Source organism: Hypanus sabinus, chromosome 1 (genome assembly GCF_030144855.1).
Source record: "Hypanus sabinus isolate sHypSab1 chromosome 1, sHypSab1.hap1, whole genome shotgun sequence".
Classification (NCBI taxonomy): Eukaryota; Metazoa; Chordata; class Chondrichthyes; order Myliobatiformes; family Dasyatidae; genus Hypanus; species Hypanus sabinus.
Genome location: NC_082706.1, coordinates 36,750,904 through 36,772,336, shown reverse-complemented (window position 1 = coordinate 36,772,336; position 21,433 = coordinate 36,750,904). Strand labels below are relative to the sequence as shown.

Below are 21,433 nucleotides of genomic sequence, written 5' to 3'. Positions count from 1 at the left end.
TGCTGATTTTCAGTGTTTTTTTTAAAAAGGGACAAAATCAAAAAGGGTGATGGATACATGACTTCGTATTATATTTGAATGCACACGATATACTGAATAAGGTAGATGATTTTATAGTGCAGTTACAGATTAGTGGGTATGATGTTTTGGGCATCACTGAGTTATGGCTGAATGAAGATTATATTTGGGAGATAAAAATCCACATCCTATTGATAGGACAGGCAGGTAGGCAGAGGGGGTGGAGTGGCTCTGTTGGTAAAAAATGAAATCAAATCTATAGAAAGAGGTAACATAGGATTTGAAGATGTAGAGTCCTTGTAGGTAAAGATAAGGGTAAAAAGATTCTGATGGGAGTTATTTACAGGCCTCCAAACAGTAGCAGGATGTGGGCTACAAATTACAACGAGAGATAGAAAAGGTATGTCAAGGGGGCAATGTTATGATTGTCGTGGGAGAATTTCAATTTGCAGGTAATGGGGAAAATGAGGTTCCCAATGAGGAAAATCCCAAGAGGGAATTTTTAGAATGCCCATGAGATGACTTTAGAACATTGCACCAACTTCAGCATTCAACCAATATGTAAAAGACTACAAACTGTGCAAGTAGATAAAGAACTAAATAATAAAAATGAGTAAGTATGCATTAAACATTCAGAACATGAGACGAAGAGACCTTGAAAGTGAATCCATAGGCTGTGGGAACATTTCAATGTCTCAATTGAAATTGAGTGAAGTTATCTCCTTTGGCTTAAGAGCCTGATGGTTGAGGGGTAATAACTGTTCCTGAACTGACAGGTGAGAGTCCTAAGGCTCACACCTTCTTATTGATGGTGGCTGTGAGGAGAGAGCATGACTTGGGTGATGGGGGTCCCTGATGATGGATGCTGCTTTCCTGTGGCAACATTTCCTGTAGATGTGTTGAATGGAGGGGAAGGCTTTACCTGCGATGGACTGGGCTGTGTCCTCTGCCTTTTGTAGGATTTTCCGTTCAAGGGCATTGGTACTTCCATACCAGGCTGTGATGCAATGAGTCAATATACTCCATAACACATGTCAAAGCTTTAGATTTCATGCTGAATCTTTACAAACTCGGAAGTAAGTAGTCTTTGTCATGCTTTCTTCATAATTTCTGGGCCCAGGACAGGTTCCCCAAAATTATAACACAGAGGAATTCAAAGTTGCTGCCCTTCTCCACCTCTGATCCCCCGATGTGAACTGGCACATGGACTTCTGGTTTCCTCCTTAAGTCAATAATCAGCTCCTTGGTCTTGTTGACATTGAGTGAGAGGTTGTTGTTGTAGCACCACACAGCCAGAGTTTCAACCTCTCCACATATTCTTATTTGTCACTACCTTTAATTTGGCCAATGACAGTGGTGTCGTCAGCAAACTTGAAAATGGCATTGGAGCTGTGCTTAGCGACACAGCAATAAGTGCAAAGTGTGTAGAACAGGGAGCTAAACATTGACTGGCATCTGCAAATAAGGAAATAAAGGATTCAATTGCATTAGGAGGTATTGAGGCCAAGGTCTTGAAGCTTACTGATTAGTTTTGAGGGGATGCTGGTATTTAATGTTGAGTTGTAGCTGATAAGGAGCAGCCTGATGTATGCATCTTTGCTGTCCAGATGTTCCAGCATTGAGTGAAGAGCCAGTGAAATGGCATCTGCTGTGGACTTGTCAGCAAATTAGATCAGATCCAAGTCGCTTCTCAGGCAGGAGTTGATGGAGGAGTTTCAATAGCAATTTCAATTTCTGCGGTTTGAGAGGGAGAAGCTAAAGTCACACGTGTCAGTATTATTATTTTGAGGTTAATGGTATCATGACCAATAGATACAAAATGTTCCCCTACACTAGTGGTCGCCAACCCGTCGATTGCGACCGACTGGTCGACCTTTGAGACTTTCCCAGTAGATCCCAAAAAAAATGAAAAATAAATACACAAATACTGTTGAGAGATTATTTCCGGGTTGTGGGGTTTTAGTTCCATTCTTTCTGCACAGTGCGCACGCGCATAGCTCCCCCACACTACACAGGATACTTCAGTACCGCCGATGCTACTGGCCTGGAACACGGACAAATGGGTGCCGCCTCTAAACCTGTTTACCACACCGAATGCTCGTGAGGAACCTGGTGCTAAAATATTCACAGACGTCCTAATTTGGGCTCAAGGTTTTGTAAGTAGCAGAGCAGCTACTTCGCTGCGATATACTTAGTTATCCCTCGAGACAAACTTTGGTCGGCCGATAGATCCTATAAGGGGGGTGGACCTGTCGCACTCCTCGCTCGGTCAGTCACTCACTCTGGACTGCGACCGCCGCGGCCCCGGCACGGAGACCTCCGGCCCTGACCTTATCCTCTCACCCCACCCACGACCAGCGCGTCTGGCTGCAGATGGGCGGGAGGCTGTCTAATGAAGCAATGAGCTGCTTTGGCACCTTGAGTCCAAGCACCCTGCACTTAAAGACAAACCCGCTGAGTTTTTTCAGCGAAAAAAACATGAACAGCACGGGACAGTAGCTAAGTGCTGAGAGCCGCAAAAACTAAATTGCAGAATAGACTGGACATAAGGAACCTGCTTCGAGTATCACTGTATTCCCACCGTATTTAACCCCCTCCCCCGTCGACCGGTCCACAAGAATATTGCCAATATTAAACCGGTCCGCAGTGCAAAAAAAGGGTGGTGCATTATTTCTACTTCTGGTTGCGGGGTTTTACTTCCGGTCTTTTCTGCCACAGTGTGCATGCGTGTAACTAATCAATCTGGGGTCGATCTCGCCTTTCACTAAGGTCGAGGTAGGGGATCTTGGGCTTAAAAAGGTTGGTGACCACTACCCTACACAAACCTCTGTCACCTGCCCTGTCAGTCCCTAATAGCAGATCAAGTATCGCACCCTCTATGTTTGGAACTTCTATGTACTGGAGGAAACGTTCCTGAACACATTTGACAAACTCTATCCCCTCTAGCCTTTTTACAGTATGGGACTCTCAATTAGTATATGGAACGTTAAAATCACCTACTAGAATAACCTTATTTTTCTTGTAACAGTCTGCCAGAGGAAGAGGTTAAAGTAGATACACTTAAGAATATTTAAAAGGTACTTGGCAGGTACATAGATGGTAAAGGCATAGGATATGAGCTAAATAGAATTGTCTTAAGATGGACATCTTCGTTGGTATGGGCCAGTTGGGATGAATGCAGTGTGACTCTGATCAGCCTGTCATATGGGATCTTGTTAAAGGCCTTAAGGTTACTGTAGACAATGTAATCAATATGTCATTGCTTAGTTATCTCAAAAAAATTAATAACACATGATTTCCCACAGATAAAGCCATGCTATCCCTAATCAAACCTATCTTTCCAAGTGTAGGTGAATCCTGATCATAGATAATCCTAAGTGTTGATAAATCCTAAGTGTTGATAAATCCTGATTGTTTTTCAATAGTTTCCATACCAATTGATGTAAGCTTCACTGATGTGTAGTTACCTGGCTTATTTGTACTGCCCTTCAACAGATTGCCTGTGCTAGCCTGAAGATATCGACATAACTCTTAGACAGGGCACATGTGCTTTTGATCATACTGACCCCTCTGACACATTTCTATTCTCTTTCAAGGTTTAATTTGCTCCAGAATTCCAGGTTGATTCCGCCCCAGTTTTTAGAGGATAAAGACAAGGTGGTGGATCTTGCAGTGCAGTTGGTGGAACTGGCCAGTGAAACGTGGCTGGTGACAGGGAGACACCCTGTCCCCATCATCACAGCAGCAGCTTACCTGGCTTGGCAGTCCTTGCTCCCTGCGCAGCGCCTGAAGTGTAGCATGGGAAGGTTCTGCAAGCTGGCTGGAATTTCATTGCCACCACCCACCTCTCAGCGGCTGAAAGAGATCACTGGTGTTTTAATCAGACTAGCATCGCAGCTGCCCTGGCTGAGAGGTCAGCAAGTCGATGCCAAAACTGTGGTGAAATATACCGGTGATATTCTCCGCCATCGCACCTTATTATTGAGGCAGACACTTGACTGTGTTTGGACAGAAAGCGCAAATGCACAGACAGATTCGCAGGAAGAACGTATGTCAGCCGCTGGCGAGAACAGTAGCTGTCACCAGGCACAGGAGGCAGGGTCGAGTCGGAAACGCTCCGCACCGGTTTTCCTCCCTCCGTGCCTCACGCAAACAAAGAGGAAAAATCTGAACCTGGAGCCGGAGGGAAGCTGCAGTAATCCAACCACTGGGGAGGAGGAGATATCAGACAGTGAAATCGAGGAATACCTAAGGACTCCCGAAGAAGTTGCAACATTCCAAGCAGCAAGTTCCATTCTCTAGCTGTTGTATACTCACCCAGTGTTGCTGGTGTCTGTGGTCGTCAGTCCAAGATTCATCACTAGACCATTAGAAGCAATGTGAGGAAATAGACACATTCCAGCTGAAGATAAATCCATTTTACTGAGAACAATATGATCATTCTGTCAGTACTTTGACTAGTTTTTAATAAATTGAATGAGCTAGTGCATGTGTAGCCCAAGAGTTGATTCTGTCTGTGAGTCTTCTGAAAATTACAAGACCACTGTTATCCCTCTCCTGGGCCTTATTTGCATGCCCTAGCTGCAGTCAGTGAACTTGAATGATATCTTCATGGTTTAAGGTTCTTGGGAAATTTGCCTCCATGAAACAAAGTGTGTCTGACAAAGAGTGGTTGTGTGCAAGTCCCACAGGTGTTTTGAAGCATGGCCATGGTTTATATCTGCCATTCTGAAGTGAAAAGTTTAAGTCAGAACAGGCATTGGTGAAAAGTAAACTTAAAAAGTTGTTACCTGACAACACTTCATCTCACGACCATAAGATGTTGGGAAAGGTAACGTGAGAAAGTGTGTGTTGAGGAAGTGAATTGAACCAGAGTCAGTTGAACACTCTCAAAGGACAAAATCAGCACTTGTTGAAAATGAAAAGCCAGTGATGGCCACAGAATGAGACCAGGTGAAACCTTTTGATGCTTTGGTTATGTGTCTGATTCACAAATCAAATCTATGAAGAATATACCACTTTTATCACAGGAATGCACAGTAATAAAATCCACTAACACTGAATGTTAGGTTTTTCATTTATGAAATTTAACTTGATTAAACATTTGTCCAGGAATGCCTCCCTTTTGTAAAACAGGTCTGGTTTTGTACCCATACTCTTGCAAGCACTGGGATCATCTAACTCCTGGACTCACCAGCTGACGGCCTGATCGGTGGGTGTTTGATAAAGTCATTCTTTGCAGTCCATCTATAGTTTAGGGAACTACCTTCTCTATTTTTAAGTATTTGCCAACATGTCACTCTGCAACTCAGTGAGGTGGGCCTCGACATTTGCAGATTTGAATTTCAGACCTCCAACAAGTTAAGACTACTATTTATCTACTTGAGTCTTGGAGGAACCCTCAGAACATGAGCAGAACATGACAACCCCAGAGCAGCGAGTGATTTCATGCTTAACATCAACCACCAAAGAACACAAATGTTTATTCAATTAGGTGAAGATTTCATTCTCTTGCAGGTACTGTTCTAGATTCTTAAGAAGACCATGCCACCAATCTCAAATTGTGGGAAACATTGTTTTTAAATAATAGGGAATCCTCATTAAAATGCTGCTTGTACCAGACAACATTTCCAAATAACTTGAGAGCCTTATAACACAGGACAACAAAGGTTGTGTTCCCTGAATACTTTTGGGTATATCTTATTGTAGACTGCTGATCAAGAAAATCACCATGAAACTTCCCCAACACACACCACTTTTTTGGAATCGTCTAAATTTGTTATTTCAATTTGTTATTCAAGTCCAGTAAAATGTTGCCCACAATGTTAAGCTTAAAAGTTTTCTATCTTGTCCAGGCAAGCCTGGGTACGTTTAGGGTTGCCAGCAAGACCCACAACAATGGTATCTTGTTATTGATTCTTCAGTGTTAAGCCTGAAAACTGAGCGACTACATGATGGCAGTGTGCACCCTTCAACACCAATTGGCTATGCAGTACGCGTGAAAGAAAACTACCGAAATTTAGAAGTCTTGTTGAAACACATACAATACAGCAAATACAACTGGTGATCTGAAAGCAGTGGTGCTGATTCTGGGAATGTTGCTCAGATACACCAACTACTGTTGCTTCATTTGCAAATAAGACAGCTATGCTAAAAAATCTCAGTACATTTAAAAGTACTGGCCACTTTGTAAGCAGGGCAGAAAAGTGTGACACATAAGCCACTTGTAGACTACAAAGCTATTTTTGCCTCCTCTCCATATAAAATTGGGGCTTATTAAAAATTTTGTGACAGCGATGAAAGGTGAAGGAAAAAGATTTCAATACTTGAGATGGATGTTTTCCAGAATAACCAATGCCGAGAGTTGGAAAGGCATTTTTGTTGTACTACCAATCAAAATGGTCATCAACAACAGGCAAGTTGATGAACTTCTAGTGTGACTGGAGAAAATTCAATGGAAGGCATTCAGGTATGTTGAAAAGTTTCTTGGCAACTACAGAGCACCAAACTATTGTCAACATACTTCAAACTATAAAACCATGAAGTGCAACATGTCACTAAAGACTCATCTTCTACATTCCCATTTAGACAACTTCCCTGCAAATCTTGGCACTGTCAGTGAAGAGCAAGGTGAAAGGACATTATGGTCATGGAGAAACAGTATCAGGGCAACTGGAACCCACCATTGCTGGATAATTTTTGTTGGACATACAAGCAAGAAGCCACTGAGTAAAGATGAAAATCATCATCAAAACATTTTTAGCTTAGTTGACCTATTGCAAAGCTTCAGCAATTGAACATATTATATTCAATAAAAATTAATTTCTTGTTTCTCCAAATTCCTACATGATACAAGTAGTCTGAAATCATATCTGAGCTCAGCTTGAAGCCACGTAACCACAAAAAAAAATCTGAAGAACCAACACTTCGGAAAGAATTTGCTGTCCAGTGTAATTAATTCATCTTTAAAGAATAAGACTTGCATTTATATACTCTCAGACAACTCTGAAATGTTGAAACATTTCACTCAGATTATTTTATATAATCTTATAACGTGCGTTCTGAGTCAGGAAACATTGTCAGTTAATAACAATGTAAGATTAAAATTCAGAAAGGGAAGGGGAGCAAAGAAAGGATGGGAAAAACTGAGAGGAGATGTTTAGGGAGCGAGTGTTGCGATGAGCATCACTCAGGAGACCAACATTTGGTCTTGGTGCAAATTGAGTTCCGCTGATTAAAGTTGAGTAACAAGTCCTTATTCCCAGCACAATACAGCTCACCCACTCATAGGTGCAAGCTAAATTCAGGATGTTTATCTCAGGGCAAAGAGGAATAGATTTTTTAAAAAGCACAGTGACAAGAAGTCCAACTGCTAAATGCAAATCCTAGTGGACGGAAGTTCCATACTGTGGAGAAGAGGAGACAGATGGACTTCATTCAGTAACGTAGTTCAATCGTGTCCACAATCCCAACTATCCTGGTTTAATTGGGTTCAGTTGACGATTTGACAAATGATATTGCAGCCAGCTCCTTGCAGAATTCCTCCAGGACAATCACTCCTTTCAGTAATATCGCATGATCCACCCTGCAAAATGTTCACAGAAACAAATATTGAGTTAATATTTATATACTACTAAAACTCTCATGCTCTGTTTGTCTGTATGTGACCTCCAGTTAGCGCAAAAGGTGCATTACAGTGGCACTTTTTTTGGCTAAATCGACAAAATGCGCTAACTTACAGAATGCAGGCAAAGTTCATTCAGGGCTATATATTTGTATAAAATTGCTCATTCGCCAAGATCAACAGCCCCGCTTTCACCCAAGAGCTGATCTGCCATCATGGAAATAGGGATGCGACACCATGACGCACGCGCACGGCCAGCTTCAGCAGCGACACCAACCGGAGCAAAAGGGCAAGTCAACTCTACTTCAAGTGGTGACATATCACCATCAGCATGTGCAGGATTGGGACAGATCTAACTGCCACCCATCAATAAGCGATCATTAAATCTTACTGTAATGACATACTTCTCTTTCAATATTTTTTATCAGTTTCTGCATAAAGGAATACAGGGTACAAGAAGATATAAATCAAAAAAAGTACCAAATACATTGTATTAAAATACAGTTACAATCATAAAACCTTGTATTCATAAAAAATAAATCATAATATTGAAATATAAAAAAGTTTGGTATACAGAAAAAAAATCTAAACCCACTACCAAGGTCAGAGCTGTTAGGAAAAGCAAGAAAAAAAGGGGGAAAAACCTTATCATATAATAAAATATATTATTAGCCACCATCTGTACTTTTACAACAAATCAAAGGTTTTGAAAATAACTCAAAAATAGTCCCCACAATGTATAAAAGTCTTGACTAGATTCAAAAACTGAACATCGGATCGTCTCTAAATTTAGCATGACATAACATCCCGTAACCCATAATGACAAACTTCGAGACACCCATAAAACCCTTTGCTGCAGTCAAAGGACAGCGGTGACGATATCACGTCCATTTAGGAAAGCGCCAACCACATCATCAAGAATAATTAGCTTCCTTTGGTATTACTGCTTCATATCTTCCATACAGCATTAGGATAAAAAAAAACTATGGTCAGCCTAATTATGCTGCGTGGAAGGAGAAGGGGGACAATATGGTCAAGAGATGACACCAAATGTCGGGAAGCAGCAAGGAGAGGGAGAGCACAAGGATCGAATGAGGTCAGGGCCACACAACTCCAGGATCAAAGAGTCAGGATAAAAAGATGAGGGACGAAGAGACAGAGAAGGAGAGGCATGCACGTCTCCAGAATGACAACAATAGGCACAGAAGGAGGAGAGGAAGAGACAAAAGAGCTGAGAAATGCACATCTCCAGGATCAGAGACAAAGAACAAACAGCGGAAGAGATGAATAGACGGCGCATGAAAGGACTGCACGTCTCCAGAATGACAACGAGAGGCACAAGGGTGGCAGATCAGCCAGAAATGTTGCCATCAGAAGTGACCTTCGTTAAACGAGGAGGAGCTATATTTGCCTTGCTATGCGTCTTTCTTCTTTAATAAACTGGTTTTCATTCTTCAATTTCCAAAGCAAAGCAATACCAATAGCACTAAGGAAAATTTAATGTTCATTCTGGTCATATCAGAGTGCACTACCTTTCTCTCAAAGGGTGCCTCAACGGGTCACCCCATTGTCTAGCCTGAATTTAAAATCAAGTATAGTTTCAAATTCCTGTGCTCCTATTTTAAGGTTACAAATGCTGCCTATCAAAATTTGGAGTATTGTGTGCAGTTTGTGTCACCTACCTACAGGGAAGATGTAAATAAGGTTGAAAGAGTACAGAGAAATTTAACAAGGATGTTGCTGGGACTAGAGGACCAGAGTTATAAGGAAAAAATTAATCAGTTAGTACTTTATTCCTTAGAACATAGAAGACTGAGAGGAAATTTGATAAAGATATACAAACTTATGAAGAGTATAGATAGGGTAAATGCAAGCAGGCTTTTTCTACTGAGGTTGTGTGGGATTATAACCAAAGGTTATGGATGAAAGGTGAAAAGTTTAAGGGGAACATGAGGGGAAACTTCTTCACTCAGAGGGTCGTGAAAGTGTGGAACGTGCTGCCTGCACAAGTGGTTCATGCAAGCTTGATTTCAACGTTTAAGTGAAGTTATGATAGGTACATGGCGAGTAGGGGTATGGAGAGCTATGGTCCTGGTGCAGGTTGAAGAGAGTAGGCAGTTTAAATGGTTTCAGCATGGATTAGATGGGCTGAAGGGCCTGTTCCTGTGCTGGACTTTTCTAAGGGACTCAGAGCAATGAACATAAGGAAATTGCAGAGATCAAGTGGGCCAAGGAATGGCAAATGGAATTTAACTTGTATGAATACAAAGTCTGTGAAGGGTGATCTGCTTCTAATACTGCCTGGTAGCACTCATATCTACTGTAATGATGTACTTCGAGAGATTGGTTTTGACAGAATTAACTCCTGTTTGAGCAAGCTATTGCGATTTGCCTACTGCCCCAACTGGTCTACAGGGGATGCAGTTTTTCTGGCTGTCTATTCTGGAGCATCTAAACAACTACAAAACGGTCCACAAACCCAAGCTGCTGTTTATTGATTACACCCTGGTGTTCAACAGCATCGTTCCTAAGTAGTAATCACCAAGCTTCAAAAAGTGATCCTCTTTACAACCCTTTGTACCTTCAAATAACTTATTGGGAGACCATAATCGGTACAGATCAGTAACAACATTATCTCCTTGCTGACAGACAACAAAGGTGCACCTGAAAGTCGCATCCCCACTGTTCCACTCTCTATACGCATGACTGTGTGACCAATGACACCACTGTGGTTGGTAGAATTTCAGGCGGCAGCATGGAGACCTGCAGGAGTGGGGTTGACTGACTAGTTGGATGATGTTGCAACAACAACCTCATTCAATGTCTGCAAGACCAAGGAATTGATTGCAGAAGTTGGGAGAACACTCATCATTCGTCACTGTGGACAGGATGGGCAGCTTCAGGTTCCTGGACCCAATGTATTGATGCAATGATAATGAAGGCAAACCTGCTTCATTAAAGGAGTGTCTCTAATCCTTTAAGAGAGTCACCAGTGACTCTTACAAATTTCTACATACGTGGTGGAGAGCATTCTAATTGACTGCATCACCACTTGGTACAGACACTCCATTGCACAGGTTCAGAGGCTGCAGAAGGTTGTAGACTCAGCCAGTTCCATCATGGGCACAACCCTCCCTGCCGAGAACACCTTCACGATGCAGTGCCTCAAGAAGGCAGCATTTATCACCAAGGGCCCTCACTATCTGGACATGCTTTCCTCTTACTACCACCAGTTGGGGGTGTAGCACCCACACTTAATGATTTGGGAACACTTCTTCCCTTCTGCCATCAGATTTCTGAACAGTCCTTGAATCCAGGGAGATCTACTTTAGTGTTCATTTTTATCGCATTATTTATTTATTTAGTAAGTAATTTATTGCATTTTTTAAAATCTGCGCTGTACTGCTGCTGTAATGCAACAAGTTTCACATGACATAACTCCGACTCCAATTCTGAGGTGATGCCTTTTGGTTAGTTAAACCAGGGCACAACTTGTACAGTAAGCGGCAAGTCCCTGCAGGAATGGTTCCCTGAAAATACTGACACAGGCAGACTGGCTGGTGAAGAAGGCATTTGGCATGCTTGCCTTCATTGGTCAGGGCAAATATTGTAGCATTATGTTACAAGACAATGGTGGAACCACGCTCGGAACATTGTGTGCAGTCTTGGTTACCTACTACAGGAAGGAAGTCATTATGACAGAAAGGGTGTAGAACATTCACAAGGATGTTGCTGTGATTTGGGGACTTGCGTAATAAGGAGAGATTGGATAAGCTGTTTTTTTTCCCAGGAGCTAAGAGGCTGAGGGGGTGACCTTTTACAGGTATATAAAGACATGTGAGGGGTGTTAATGGTGTGAATGGTCACAGTATTTTTCCAAGGGTGAGGGTTACTAGAGGGCATAGGTTTAAGGTGAGAGGGAAAGATTTAAAGGGGTCTGAGAGGCTGGTGGATATGTGGAATGAGCTGTCAGTGGAAGTGATAGAGGTGGGTACAATTACAATGCCTAAAAGACATTTGGACAGATACTTGAATCAAAAATATTTAGGGGGATGTGTGCTAAACACAAGCAAACAGATTAGCCCATAGAGGCAACTTGATCGGCATGGAAGGCTGAGTTGTAGGGCCTGTTTCATGGTGCATCAGTGGACGGGGAAAGAGGGCTCAGCAAGAGCAATGGCATTGAACAGTAAAGTTAGATGGTTGCACAAATTGTCAGACAGCACAAACTGTACTCACCATCTATCAGTTCTTGACTAACATTTGCACATAATCATGGCCTGACTCTTTTGTGGTTTAAGATTTAAGGTTTAAACTTCTGGTTTACGATGGTGCTACTGAAGATGGGTACTTACTGGTGACTCATAAAAAGAAAGAAATACAACTAAATACTTTATAAATAACCCCTTTTCTGTGGTAAACTAACACCCCAAACAATGAAGGGACGAGCGGTGTGGCTGCCTGTAAGCAGTCAAGGCTGTATAAAATATACATATTTTGATAATAAATGTACTTTGAACTAAAATGGAATTGAATATTATGTGACCATCCTTATTTATAATGGAAGGGAGGTGCCATAGGGCAGCTGAAGAAGACTGAATCTCCTACAGTGAATGGATCTGATGTCACCCTCAAACCCAGCAGTTATTGCCTAGCATGATCTGATATACATCCTGGGTACTTCAAAAATCTGAAATCACTCGTGTCAGTGAGTCTGCAGTGATATAAGGGAGCAAACTGCATTCCCCAGAGGAATTAACTTTTTGAAACATTAAGTAGTTTCATTTTGATACTGAACTTAAATTCCAACTTCAGTGTTAAAATTTGATCTGTCTGAAATTGTTGTTCCAATAACTCCTCCACCATCTTACTGTTCTACAAAGAAAGAACAGTAATCCTGCTTTAACAGAACAGGATTGGCTTAATATAACTAAACACTGAATGACTAGTCAACTTACATGTCTTCAGGTTCCAATCCCATCAGCTGCCTTCTGAGGAGAAGTAACTTGTTATCAAACTGTGGGATTCTCTGTATCCTCTGCATGAGATCACCAATTACCTGAGAAGTGAAGAGTGAATACGAGACTGATTAAGGAAAGAGTTTAATACACTCTCCTTGAGTGCTTACACCAGGTCATTCTCAGGCCATGACCACTCCACAGTGAGCATCTACTGCAATGATAGGCCAGTCAAATCACTTCAAAGGCTATGAAAAATCAGCACTGCTGGTTGGGACCAGACTCTCATGGGCCAGACCCAGAAGCAGTGTTAGGACAAGATTTCCAGAGGCATTTTTACAATAATGTTTGTTTTGACAACTGGAATAAAGCAAGTTCTGACATTGCCAGTTTGCTTCCATTATCGGCCTGGTACTAGAGGCAACAGGCTGCCCGTTCATGCATAAAGACTTTGCAAATTATTACAGCTCTCCTTCATTCCTTATAAACTGAAGCCAAGTTCAGAAGCTACTTATTGCCATATTTAGAAGGCCCTGGCTCTTGTTTCCACTGCAGCATTAAAACTGATTCAACGTTCAACCTATCAGAATATTTTCATTAATCCTCTATCCACTCACTCACAGCTATCCCTGTTCTGTAGTCCACCCACTTAGCTCTTCCTGATATTGACCTTTCATTCAATTTATGTAATGCGAATACTCACTCGGACAATGATAGAGAAGAGAGACCTGCAGCCGGGAACCAGGTTAATAAACGGATCCAGCAAATACTCATGGAGGTGCGGATGAGGGAAGAGTGCAACTTTTGAAATCACAGATGTTATCTGCAAATTCAGGTCATACGGCTGAAATAAAAATTATTAGGCTGTAATCTTCAATACAATGAAGAATTCCTATTTAAGTACAAAAGCAAAAAGCATTCAGTACAAGCTAGCTAAGCATTTCACCCTCAGTTCAGGATTATTTACTAGTCACTACCTTTAAGGCTCCATCCAATGCTTTCCACAACCTCTCTGTCTTCCTCAATCTCAAGCTCTTGAACCCTGCTTATAATTTACCTCCCCAGTCAAAACTAGAACATCCTAGAGCTCACTGTATGTACAACATGTTATCTGTCCATGAATCCCATTTCCCTCCAACATGGTCCATCTGTCAACTTCCCTAATCCATTAAGTATTTTTATTTATGAGACGTCAGCATCACTGGTCAGATCAGAATGTTTTACCCATCCCTTTTGATAAGAACCCACTTAAGTTAATGGACGTCCTCAAGAATGACATGGTTTTGGAATTGTTTGACAGACAGGAAGCAGTGGGATTGAATGGATCTTTCCCAAGTGCCACAGCATCAGTGCCCAGCCCAGTTATTCACAAAATGCGATATTACATTTTCAAATTTGCAGATGACACCGAATTGAGAGGAGAATGCGAGAATGCACCTGTTCCTGAGGTATATTGTGCTATGCTCTTTTATGCTCAAAGGAAGGAGAAAAACTTTGGAAAGGAGAATAAAAGTGCAAAGAACATTTAAATGAATTGGGACTACATAATGTCTAACACATCAGCACAAGTGGAAACTATTGACCTTTACTGCAAGGACTATTGGGTGTATGAATACCAATCAAGTGGGCTGCTTTACCCTGGATTGTGGCAAGCAACTTCCTTTTGGTACACTGTACTCAAAACAGATGCATGGAGAATACTTACTTGTGCTCCTGATTTATATCTGTTTTCATTCTCATCAATTTTGTAACGTTAGCAAAATATAAACACGTTACCTTCAATCATTGATATTGATTGTAAATCGCTACTGCCCACGACAGCACTCCATGAGTGACCCATTTACTCCTCTTTCTCATGAGCCAACCATGGCTAATAAGTCCCCATCTGCTGAAAGTGACTGCCTTTTCCCCTTCTCCTGTCAGTAGAAACGGTTTCACTGGACTGAGTAAGTAAGCCACAAGTGAAGGCCAGGAGCTGGACTTGGTTGTCAGAGGCTCATCTAGGAGAAGGAAAACTCTGATCTAAAACCTCCACTGCCTTGCCCTATACCTGCTGATGGGGAAGGCTTTGGGAGTAAACCCTGAGGGTAAAATCTGGAGCTGGAGTCCCTAAGGCAGTCCTACATTGAGCTCAACGCTGACTGGGAACTCCTGTAACTCTGCTGGTGCCAAACTGTATCGGTCTTTGCCTTTCCTTTAGGTGTGGAGGGGGTTGCTACTTGGGCACAGCTTGCTTTCCATGTCATACTGCCAAGACTTGTGTATCTAGACAGCTAGGATGCAACATCCATGGTCAACCCTGACTCATTCACTCACTCACTCTCATTAGCAGTCAGTGCTAATACATTGCCCGTGAACAGTTAGCACTGTTATAACCGTAGAAAAAGCCGCAGCCAAGTTGCCCAAGGACAGCGATAAGACGATGGCCTGGTTAAGTAGACATTGGCCAGGACACTGCAGGGCACTCCACCTAAATGATGCTGGAGGGTTTCTGACACCCACTGAAGGAAAATGGAGTCTGATGGAAAATGTCTACTTGAGATGCAGCATTCCCAATTCTAATAGCATGGAACCCAACTCTATCAGTTTAATAACTCTGCAGTACTGTCCTCCAAAGGTACTACAGGCCTCAGACCCCATGCCCTGGAAGTCTAGCACTACCTCAGCTGAAGTCTCAGAATGGGACCTGGATCCATGGGCGTGTGATTCAGAGTTGGGAGAACTCCTGCATTGTGCTCCCTCTCTCCAGGAAGAAATGACAACCAGTGCCATGCGGTTGTAAATTACCTGGTGCAAGATCTGTGTCATCCTGTCAAACAGCATCTTCAGGAAGTCTCCTTCATAGAATAGCACCGGTGGATGGCTTGTCAAGGAATGGCAGTCAGCTGGCCACTTCCAGCCTCTGACATTGGCCCAGCACCCCTGGAACTGCAGAGCACACATCAGTGTAGCCCAGGTTGCCCTGGGCAGTGGGCCACAGTGGGGGAGGGAGGGGAGAGGGGGTGGCACAGTATTGGGGGTAAATGTGGGATGGTGGTGAGTGGGGTAGAGGGAGGGTGTAGAACAGTGAGGAAAACCCACAGTGAGTGGGTGTGGAATGGGGGTAAAGGGTGTGAAACTGAGAGTGTGTGGTGTGGGACTGGGGAAACATGGGACACTGGGGTATGGGGTAAGGGTATACTATGGCGGGGAGTGTGTGGCACAATGGGGGTCTGTGGGAGGGGGTGAGGAGGAGTGTGTGGTATGGGAGGGTGAGAGAGAGGGCATGGTAGGGGTGAGTGTGGGATAGGGAGATTGTGGAACGGTATTTGGGGTCGAGGCACAGGGGTTGTGGGTGTTCTGACACAATGGGGGTGTGTGGAATAGGGGAGAAGGTGTTAGGTCGTGGCTGGTGGTTCTAGCATGGTGGGGGAATGTTGGATGAGGGAGAGGGTGTACAATGGTGATTGGGATGATGGAGGGCTGAAGGACAGTGGGGGATGCGTGCGACGAGGGGAGAAGGTAGGGATAATGGGAGGAGGCAGTGAGGGTGTGTGATTGGGAAGGGTAGACAGAACAGCAAGAAGTTCAGTGGAAGTACAGGAAGGGCACAGTGGAAGCAGATAGGTGGGACTGGGCTGCAGTGTTCCCTCCAGCTGCCTGGTCCAAGGACCACAGACCTCAAACGAGGGGATGTGGCTCTGGCATGAGTCTGAATGGCAGTGTCAGGAAAGCCTGGGCCCACGGTGAGGTGAGGCTGAATCAGGGGTTGAACAGAGGTGGAACCAGGGACAAGGCACAAACAGTGGAGCTTTGATCTGAGCAACAGGACACTGCTGGAGCCTGATCTGTGTGGCACATCAAGACCCCAGCCTGGTCTGCTGGTCATGGCACAGCTGGAGAAGGGGTACCAGTCCCTGGTGGAGTCATGGGGATAACAGCACTTTTACAGGCTGGGTCAGTTGGACATTGCACAGGGTTAGTGCGGGGTTCAGTCTGCCTCCGTATACTGATTGATATACAGTATGTTCTTAGGCTGACTCCAAGAGATCAATAATTAACTGTGATTCTGGCATCCGGATATTAAGCTCAGAAAAACTTTTCTTTAAGCACAAGGAGTGAAGAGAATGCTAGAAAAACACAGCAAGCTGGGCAGCATCTGTGGGGAGAGAAATGGTCAACACTTTGTGTTGCTGGCTCTTTGTCAAAACTCAGAATGTGTTACCAAGGGCAGTAATGGAGGCAGATTCCAGGTAAAGGTTCTACGGGGGGGGGGGGCAGGGGGCAGCTAAAATAGGAGGGGGAGTGGCATTTTTGATGGAAGAAGATACAAACAGAGAGGATATTCTTGGGGGATCATCCACTGAGATCATATTGGTGCAACTTAGAAAAAGAAAGAAGGTTGTCACTCTGATGGGACTCATTATACACCCTGCAGAAGTCACTGGAACTGGAGCAGAAGATATGTAGGCAGATTACAAACATACCAGGACAGTATAAAAAGGGAGATTTTAACTTCCCTAACATGACCAAGTTAGCAATAGTACAAAAGGCTTGGATGGAGTGTGAATTATTATTAAATGTGTCCAAGAAAGATTCCTTTATCAATACATAGATGGAACTACTAGAGATGGTGCAAAGTTGGATCTTCTCCTGAGAAATGAGCTACAGCAAGTGTCTATTAGCAAGCATGTTGGGTTTACTGTCTATAACTCAATTAATTTTAAAACGGTTATGGGAAGGGATACAACTGGTCCTGAACTGGGGTAGACGCAAATTTTGGAACATTTAAGCGAGATCTTGCAGAGGTTGGGTGTTTGCAGAGAAAGAAGCATCTGTCATGTGGGCGCCTTTTTCAATGTGTGATGTCAGGAATACAACAGTTGTCTTACCAGTTGATGAGCATCCACAAGATAAGTTTCATAGCCAGATCCTGTCACAAGATGTGATGTTTTTACTGCATCAGGAACAAGACAAAGAAAGCTGGAACACAAATGAAAATGAGATTTGTAGTTACTCAGCATTTTCCACTTATTTTTCAGGAACACAGAACACTCCACAGCCACTGAAGTACACTTACACTATACAATATTAGAAATACAGCATCCAGTTTGTACACATCATGGCTCAATTATAATGACATTAAATTACTCTCACTGCAATTTGCAGCATGCTATTTCCCTTTAAGTAATGTGTTTAATGATCCATAGATTTCATGACCTTACGAAGGACCTGGTGGACCAAGCAGGAACTTTGTCTCTAAGAGGATTACCACCCTGGTGGAAGCGAGGCAGAAGGTGGGGTGGGGGGGGGGGGAAATTCGAAGCCAGGCTGAAACGCAGAGGGATGAGGCTGTCACTACCCGGCATCTTGTTAGCAAACATGCAGTTGCTGGAGAACAAAATTGAGAACCTGAGGACAAGATTGATGCATCAGAGGGAAATGAGAGATTGTTGTGTTCTATGTCTGAATGAGGCGTGGCTTTCTCCCAGCACTCTAGACACAGCGATTAGACCTGAAGGCTTCTCAATTTACAGAATGGACCAAACTGCCGATTTGGAAAAGGCAAAAGGTGGAGGTGTGTGTTTCATGATAAAACTCTCAGTGATGCTCCAACATGGTAGTTTTGGCGAACTTGTGTCCCCCGACCTTGAACACCTAATGGTCAAATCCTATCCGTTCTATTTACCTAAGGAGTTTTCCTCCATAATCCTGACAGCAGTTTACACATCACCAGTGGCTGACTATAATCAAGTGCTCGAGATATTACATGATACCGTCTCCAGACAAGGTCCATCTTGATGCACTTCAAATCATAGTTGGGGATTTCAAACAAACTTGGTTGAAGAAAACCCTGCCCAATTACCATCAGCATATAACCTGTAACACCAGAAATTTCAACACATTGTTAGACTAAGATAAGGAATGCCTACTGTTCCATGACCGCTTTTCGGTAAATTGGATCACTTGACTGTCCTTCTCCTATCTGCAAAGTTCCAGAGGTTACGACAACAAGGAGATGGTCATGTGAGGCAGAGGAGCTGCGATGGGATTGCTTCCAGTTGGTGAACCAGGCCATGTTCAAGGACTCAACTGTGGATCTGAATGAATACACTATGAAGGAAAGACAGTGCCTATATTTCATTAGGAGTTTGGGGAGATTTGGTTTGTCAACAATAACACTCAAAAACTCAAAATGTACCATGAGGAGCATTATGCCCACCTGGTATGGGGGGGGGGGGGGGTACTAAACAAGATCAAAATGCATTGCAGGAACTTGTAAGATTGGTCAGGTCCATGATGGGTACTCGCCTCTGTAGCATCCAAGACATCCCAAGGAGCAATGCCTCAGGAAGGCAGCGTCCATCATTAAGGACCCCCATCACCCAGGACATGGCCTCTTCTCATTGATACCATCGGGAAGGAGGTACAGAATTCTGAAGGCACACACTCAGTAATTTAGGAACAGCTTCATCCCTTCTGCCATCCAATTTCTAAATGGACATTGTACCTATGGACACTACCTCACTACTTTTTTTACTAGTTTTTTTCCGCATTACTTATTTTAACTATTTGAGATATATATACATACATATACATACACACACACACACTCAATGTAACAGATTTTTCTCTATTTTTATCATGTATTTCATTGTACTGTTGCCATAAAGTTAACAAATTTCATGACATATGCCAGTGATATCAAATCTGACTCTGATTGTCACAGAATTTATTGACACAGTTGTAGATGAGTGCGTCCCCACACAATCATTGAGTCTTCCCCAACCAGGAGCCCTTGATGAATCATGAGACTCACAATCTGCTGACGGCCAGATCAGAAGCACTTAGGTCTGGGGACCAAGCAAGTTAAAAGAGGTTCAGGTACGATGTCTGGAAAGCCTTCTCACGGGCGAAGTGGCAATCCCAAACTAAACTCCAATCAACCAATTCACTTCCAGATGCGCTCAATGTCTTCTATGCTCCTTTTGACCGTTAAAACATGGAGGAGCCATCTTGAACTCCCGTAGCCCCTGATGATCCGGTGATTTCAATCTTGAGGCCAATGTGCTGGCAGCCTTCAGGAGGGTGAATCCACAAAAAGCAAGTGGACCAGATGAGGTACCTGGCCAAGTACTAAAAACCTGTACTGATCAACTGGCTGGAGTGTTCACTGAGATCTTCAGCTTCTCACTTCAGTAGTCTGAGGTACCCACCTGCTTCAAGCAAACTTCAAATACATTGGTGCTTAGAAGAATGTAGTAACCAGTCTCAATGACTATTGCCCAGTAGCAGATACATCCACAGAGATGAACTGTTTTGAAAGGCTGGTGATGAAACATATGAACTGCTGCCTGAGAAGCGACTTGGATCTGCTCCAATTTGCCTACCAGAGCAACAAGTCCACAGCAGATGCCATCTCATTGGTTCTTCACTCAACCCTGGAACATCTGGACATACAAAGATACATACATTACATACATACATACATTAGGATGCTCTTTATCATATGAACTGCTGCCTGAGAAGCGACTTGGATCTGCTCCAATTTGCCTACCAGAGCAACAAGTCCACAGCAGATGCCATCTCATTGGTTCTTCACTCAACCCTGGAACATCTGGACATACAAAGATACATACATTACATACATACATACATACATACATTAGGATGCTCTTTATCAACTACAACTCAGCATTCAATACCATCATCCCCTCAAAACTAATCCATAAGCTCAAATACCTTGGCCTCAATACCTCCTTATACAATTGGATCCTAGGTTTCCTCACTAGCAGACGCTAGTCAGTTCGGATTGCCAACACCATCTCCTCCACAATCTCCATCAGCACAGGTATACCACGAGGCTGTGTGCTTAGTCTCCTGCTCTACTCACTTTTTACTTATGACTGTGAGGCCATATTCAAGTTTGCCGATGATTTATTGAATATGCCCACAAGAAAATGAATCTCCGGGTTTCTTATATGGCTTATATGGACTTTGACAATAAATTGACTTTCAACTTTGAACTTTTTCTAATATCATCTGTTTTAAACTCTCAAAATAAGCAGATACACTATAAAGTCAAAATACAAATAATTATAAGTAAACATGGGAGGGAAAATAGTTATGATATACACATTATGTCAAAATCTTTTAAAATATAATTGCATCATAAAACTTATCAACATATCTCAAAATAGGCAAAGAAAGTGCTATTCCTCATAGTTTAGTGCAGAGGAGTTTGTTGTATGACAGCTAAAATGAGACACAAACACACAGAGAATGTACAGCCAGTGCAATAAACAATGTGAATGACTAAACAATGAGAATCCCATCCCATATAAGACCATAAGACATAGGAGCAGTATTAGGTCATTTGACCCATTGAGTCTGCTTCACCATTTCATCATGGCTGATTTATTATCCCTCTCAACCCCATTCTCCTGCTTTTTCCCTATAACCTTTAGTACTCTGAGTAATCATGAACCCATCAACCTCTGCTTTAAATATACCCAATGATTTAGCCTCCACCGCCATCTGTGGCAATGAATTACGCAGGTTCACAAACCTCTGGTATCTTTGTTTTAAAACACTGTCCTTCTATTCTGAAACTGTGCCCCCTGGTCCTAGACTCACCCACTCCAGGAAACATCCTCTCCACATCCACTTTATCCAAGGCTTTGACAAACACCCAGTGTGCAGTAAAAAAAATTGTGCAAACAATAAAAGTAAGCAAATAGCATTCAGAACTGGAACTCGTGAAGGTGAGTCCACAGTCACAAAGCCAGTGTTCACTGCAGTCAATTCAGGAGCCCACTAGTTGTAAGATACAATCTCAGTGAGAAAACCTCAC

The 21,433-nt window shown here is 42.9% G+C and overlaps 2 protein-coding genes across 11 annotated transcripts in view; one reads left to right on the top strand and one right to left on the bottom strand.

The window, feature by feature from the left end:
* LOC132392949 (transcription factor IIIB 50 kDa subunit-like) overlaps nt 1–20,606 on the top strand; it is a 48,984-nt gene extending 28,378 nt beyond the window's left edge. For 6 of the 7 annotated variants that reach the window (XM_059967600.1, XM_059967582.1, XM_059967563.1 and 3 more), the window contains exon 5: nt 3,615–5,342. In XM_059967600.1, the coding sequence (XP_059823583.1) occupies nt 3,615–4,320 (706 nt within the window). In that variant the 3' untranslated portion in view covers nt 4,321–5,342. Of the gene's footprint in view, nt 1–3,614; nt 5,343–17,789 lie in introns of those variants that run through there. The other variant, XM_059967615.1, reaches the window with a different exon arrangement.
* Nucleotides 5,482–21,433, bottom strand: part of LOC132392931 (FHF complex subunit HOOK interacting protein 2A-like) — a 68,958-nt gene continuing 53,006 nt past the window's right edge. For all 4 annotated transcript variants that reach the window (XM_059967531.1, XM_059967524.1, XM_059967540.1 and 1 more), the window contains 5 exons: nt 17,472–17,562; nt 15,388–15,528; nt 13,304–13,444; nt 12,601–12,701; nt 5,482–7,603 (listed from right to left, as the gene is read on the bottom strand). In XM_059967531.1, coding sequence (XP_059823514.1) covers nt 7,501–7,603; nt 12,601–12,701; nt 13,304–13,444; nt 15,388–15,528; nt 17,472–17,562 — 577 coding nt within the window. In that variant the 3' untranslated portion in view covers nt 5,482–7,500. The remainder of the gene's footprint in view (nt 7,604–12,600; nt 12,702–13,303; nt 13,445–15,387; nt 15,529–17,471; nt 17,563–21,433) is intronic.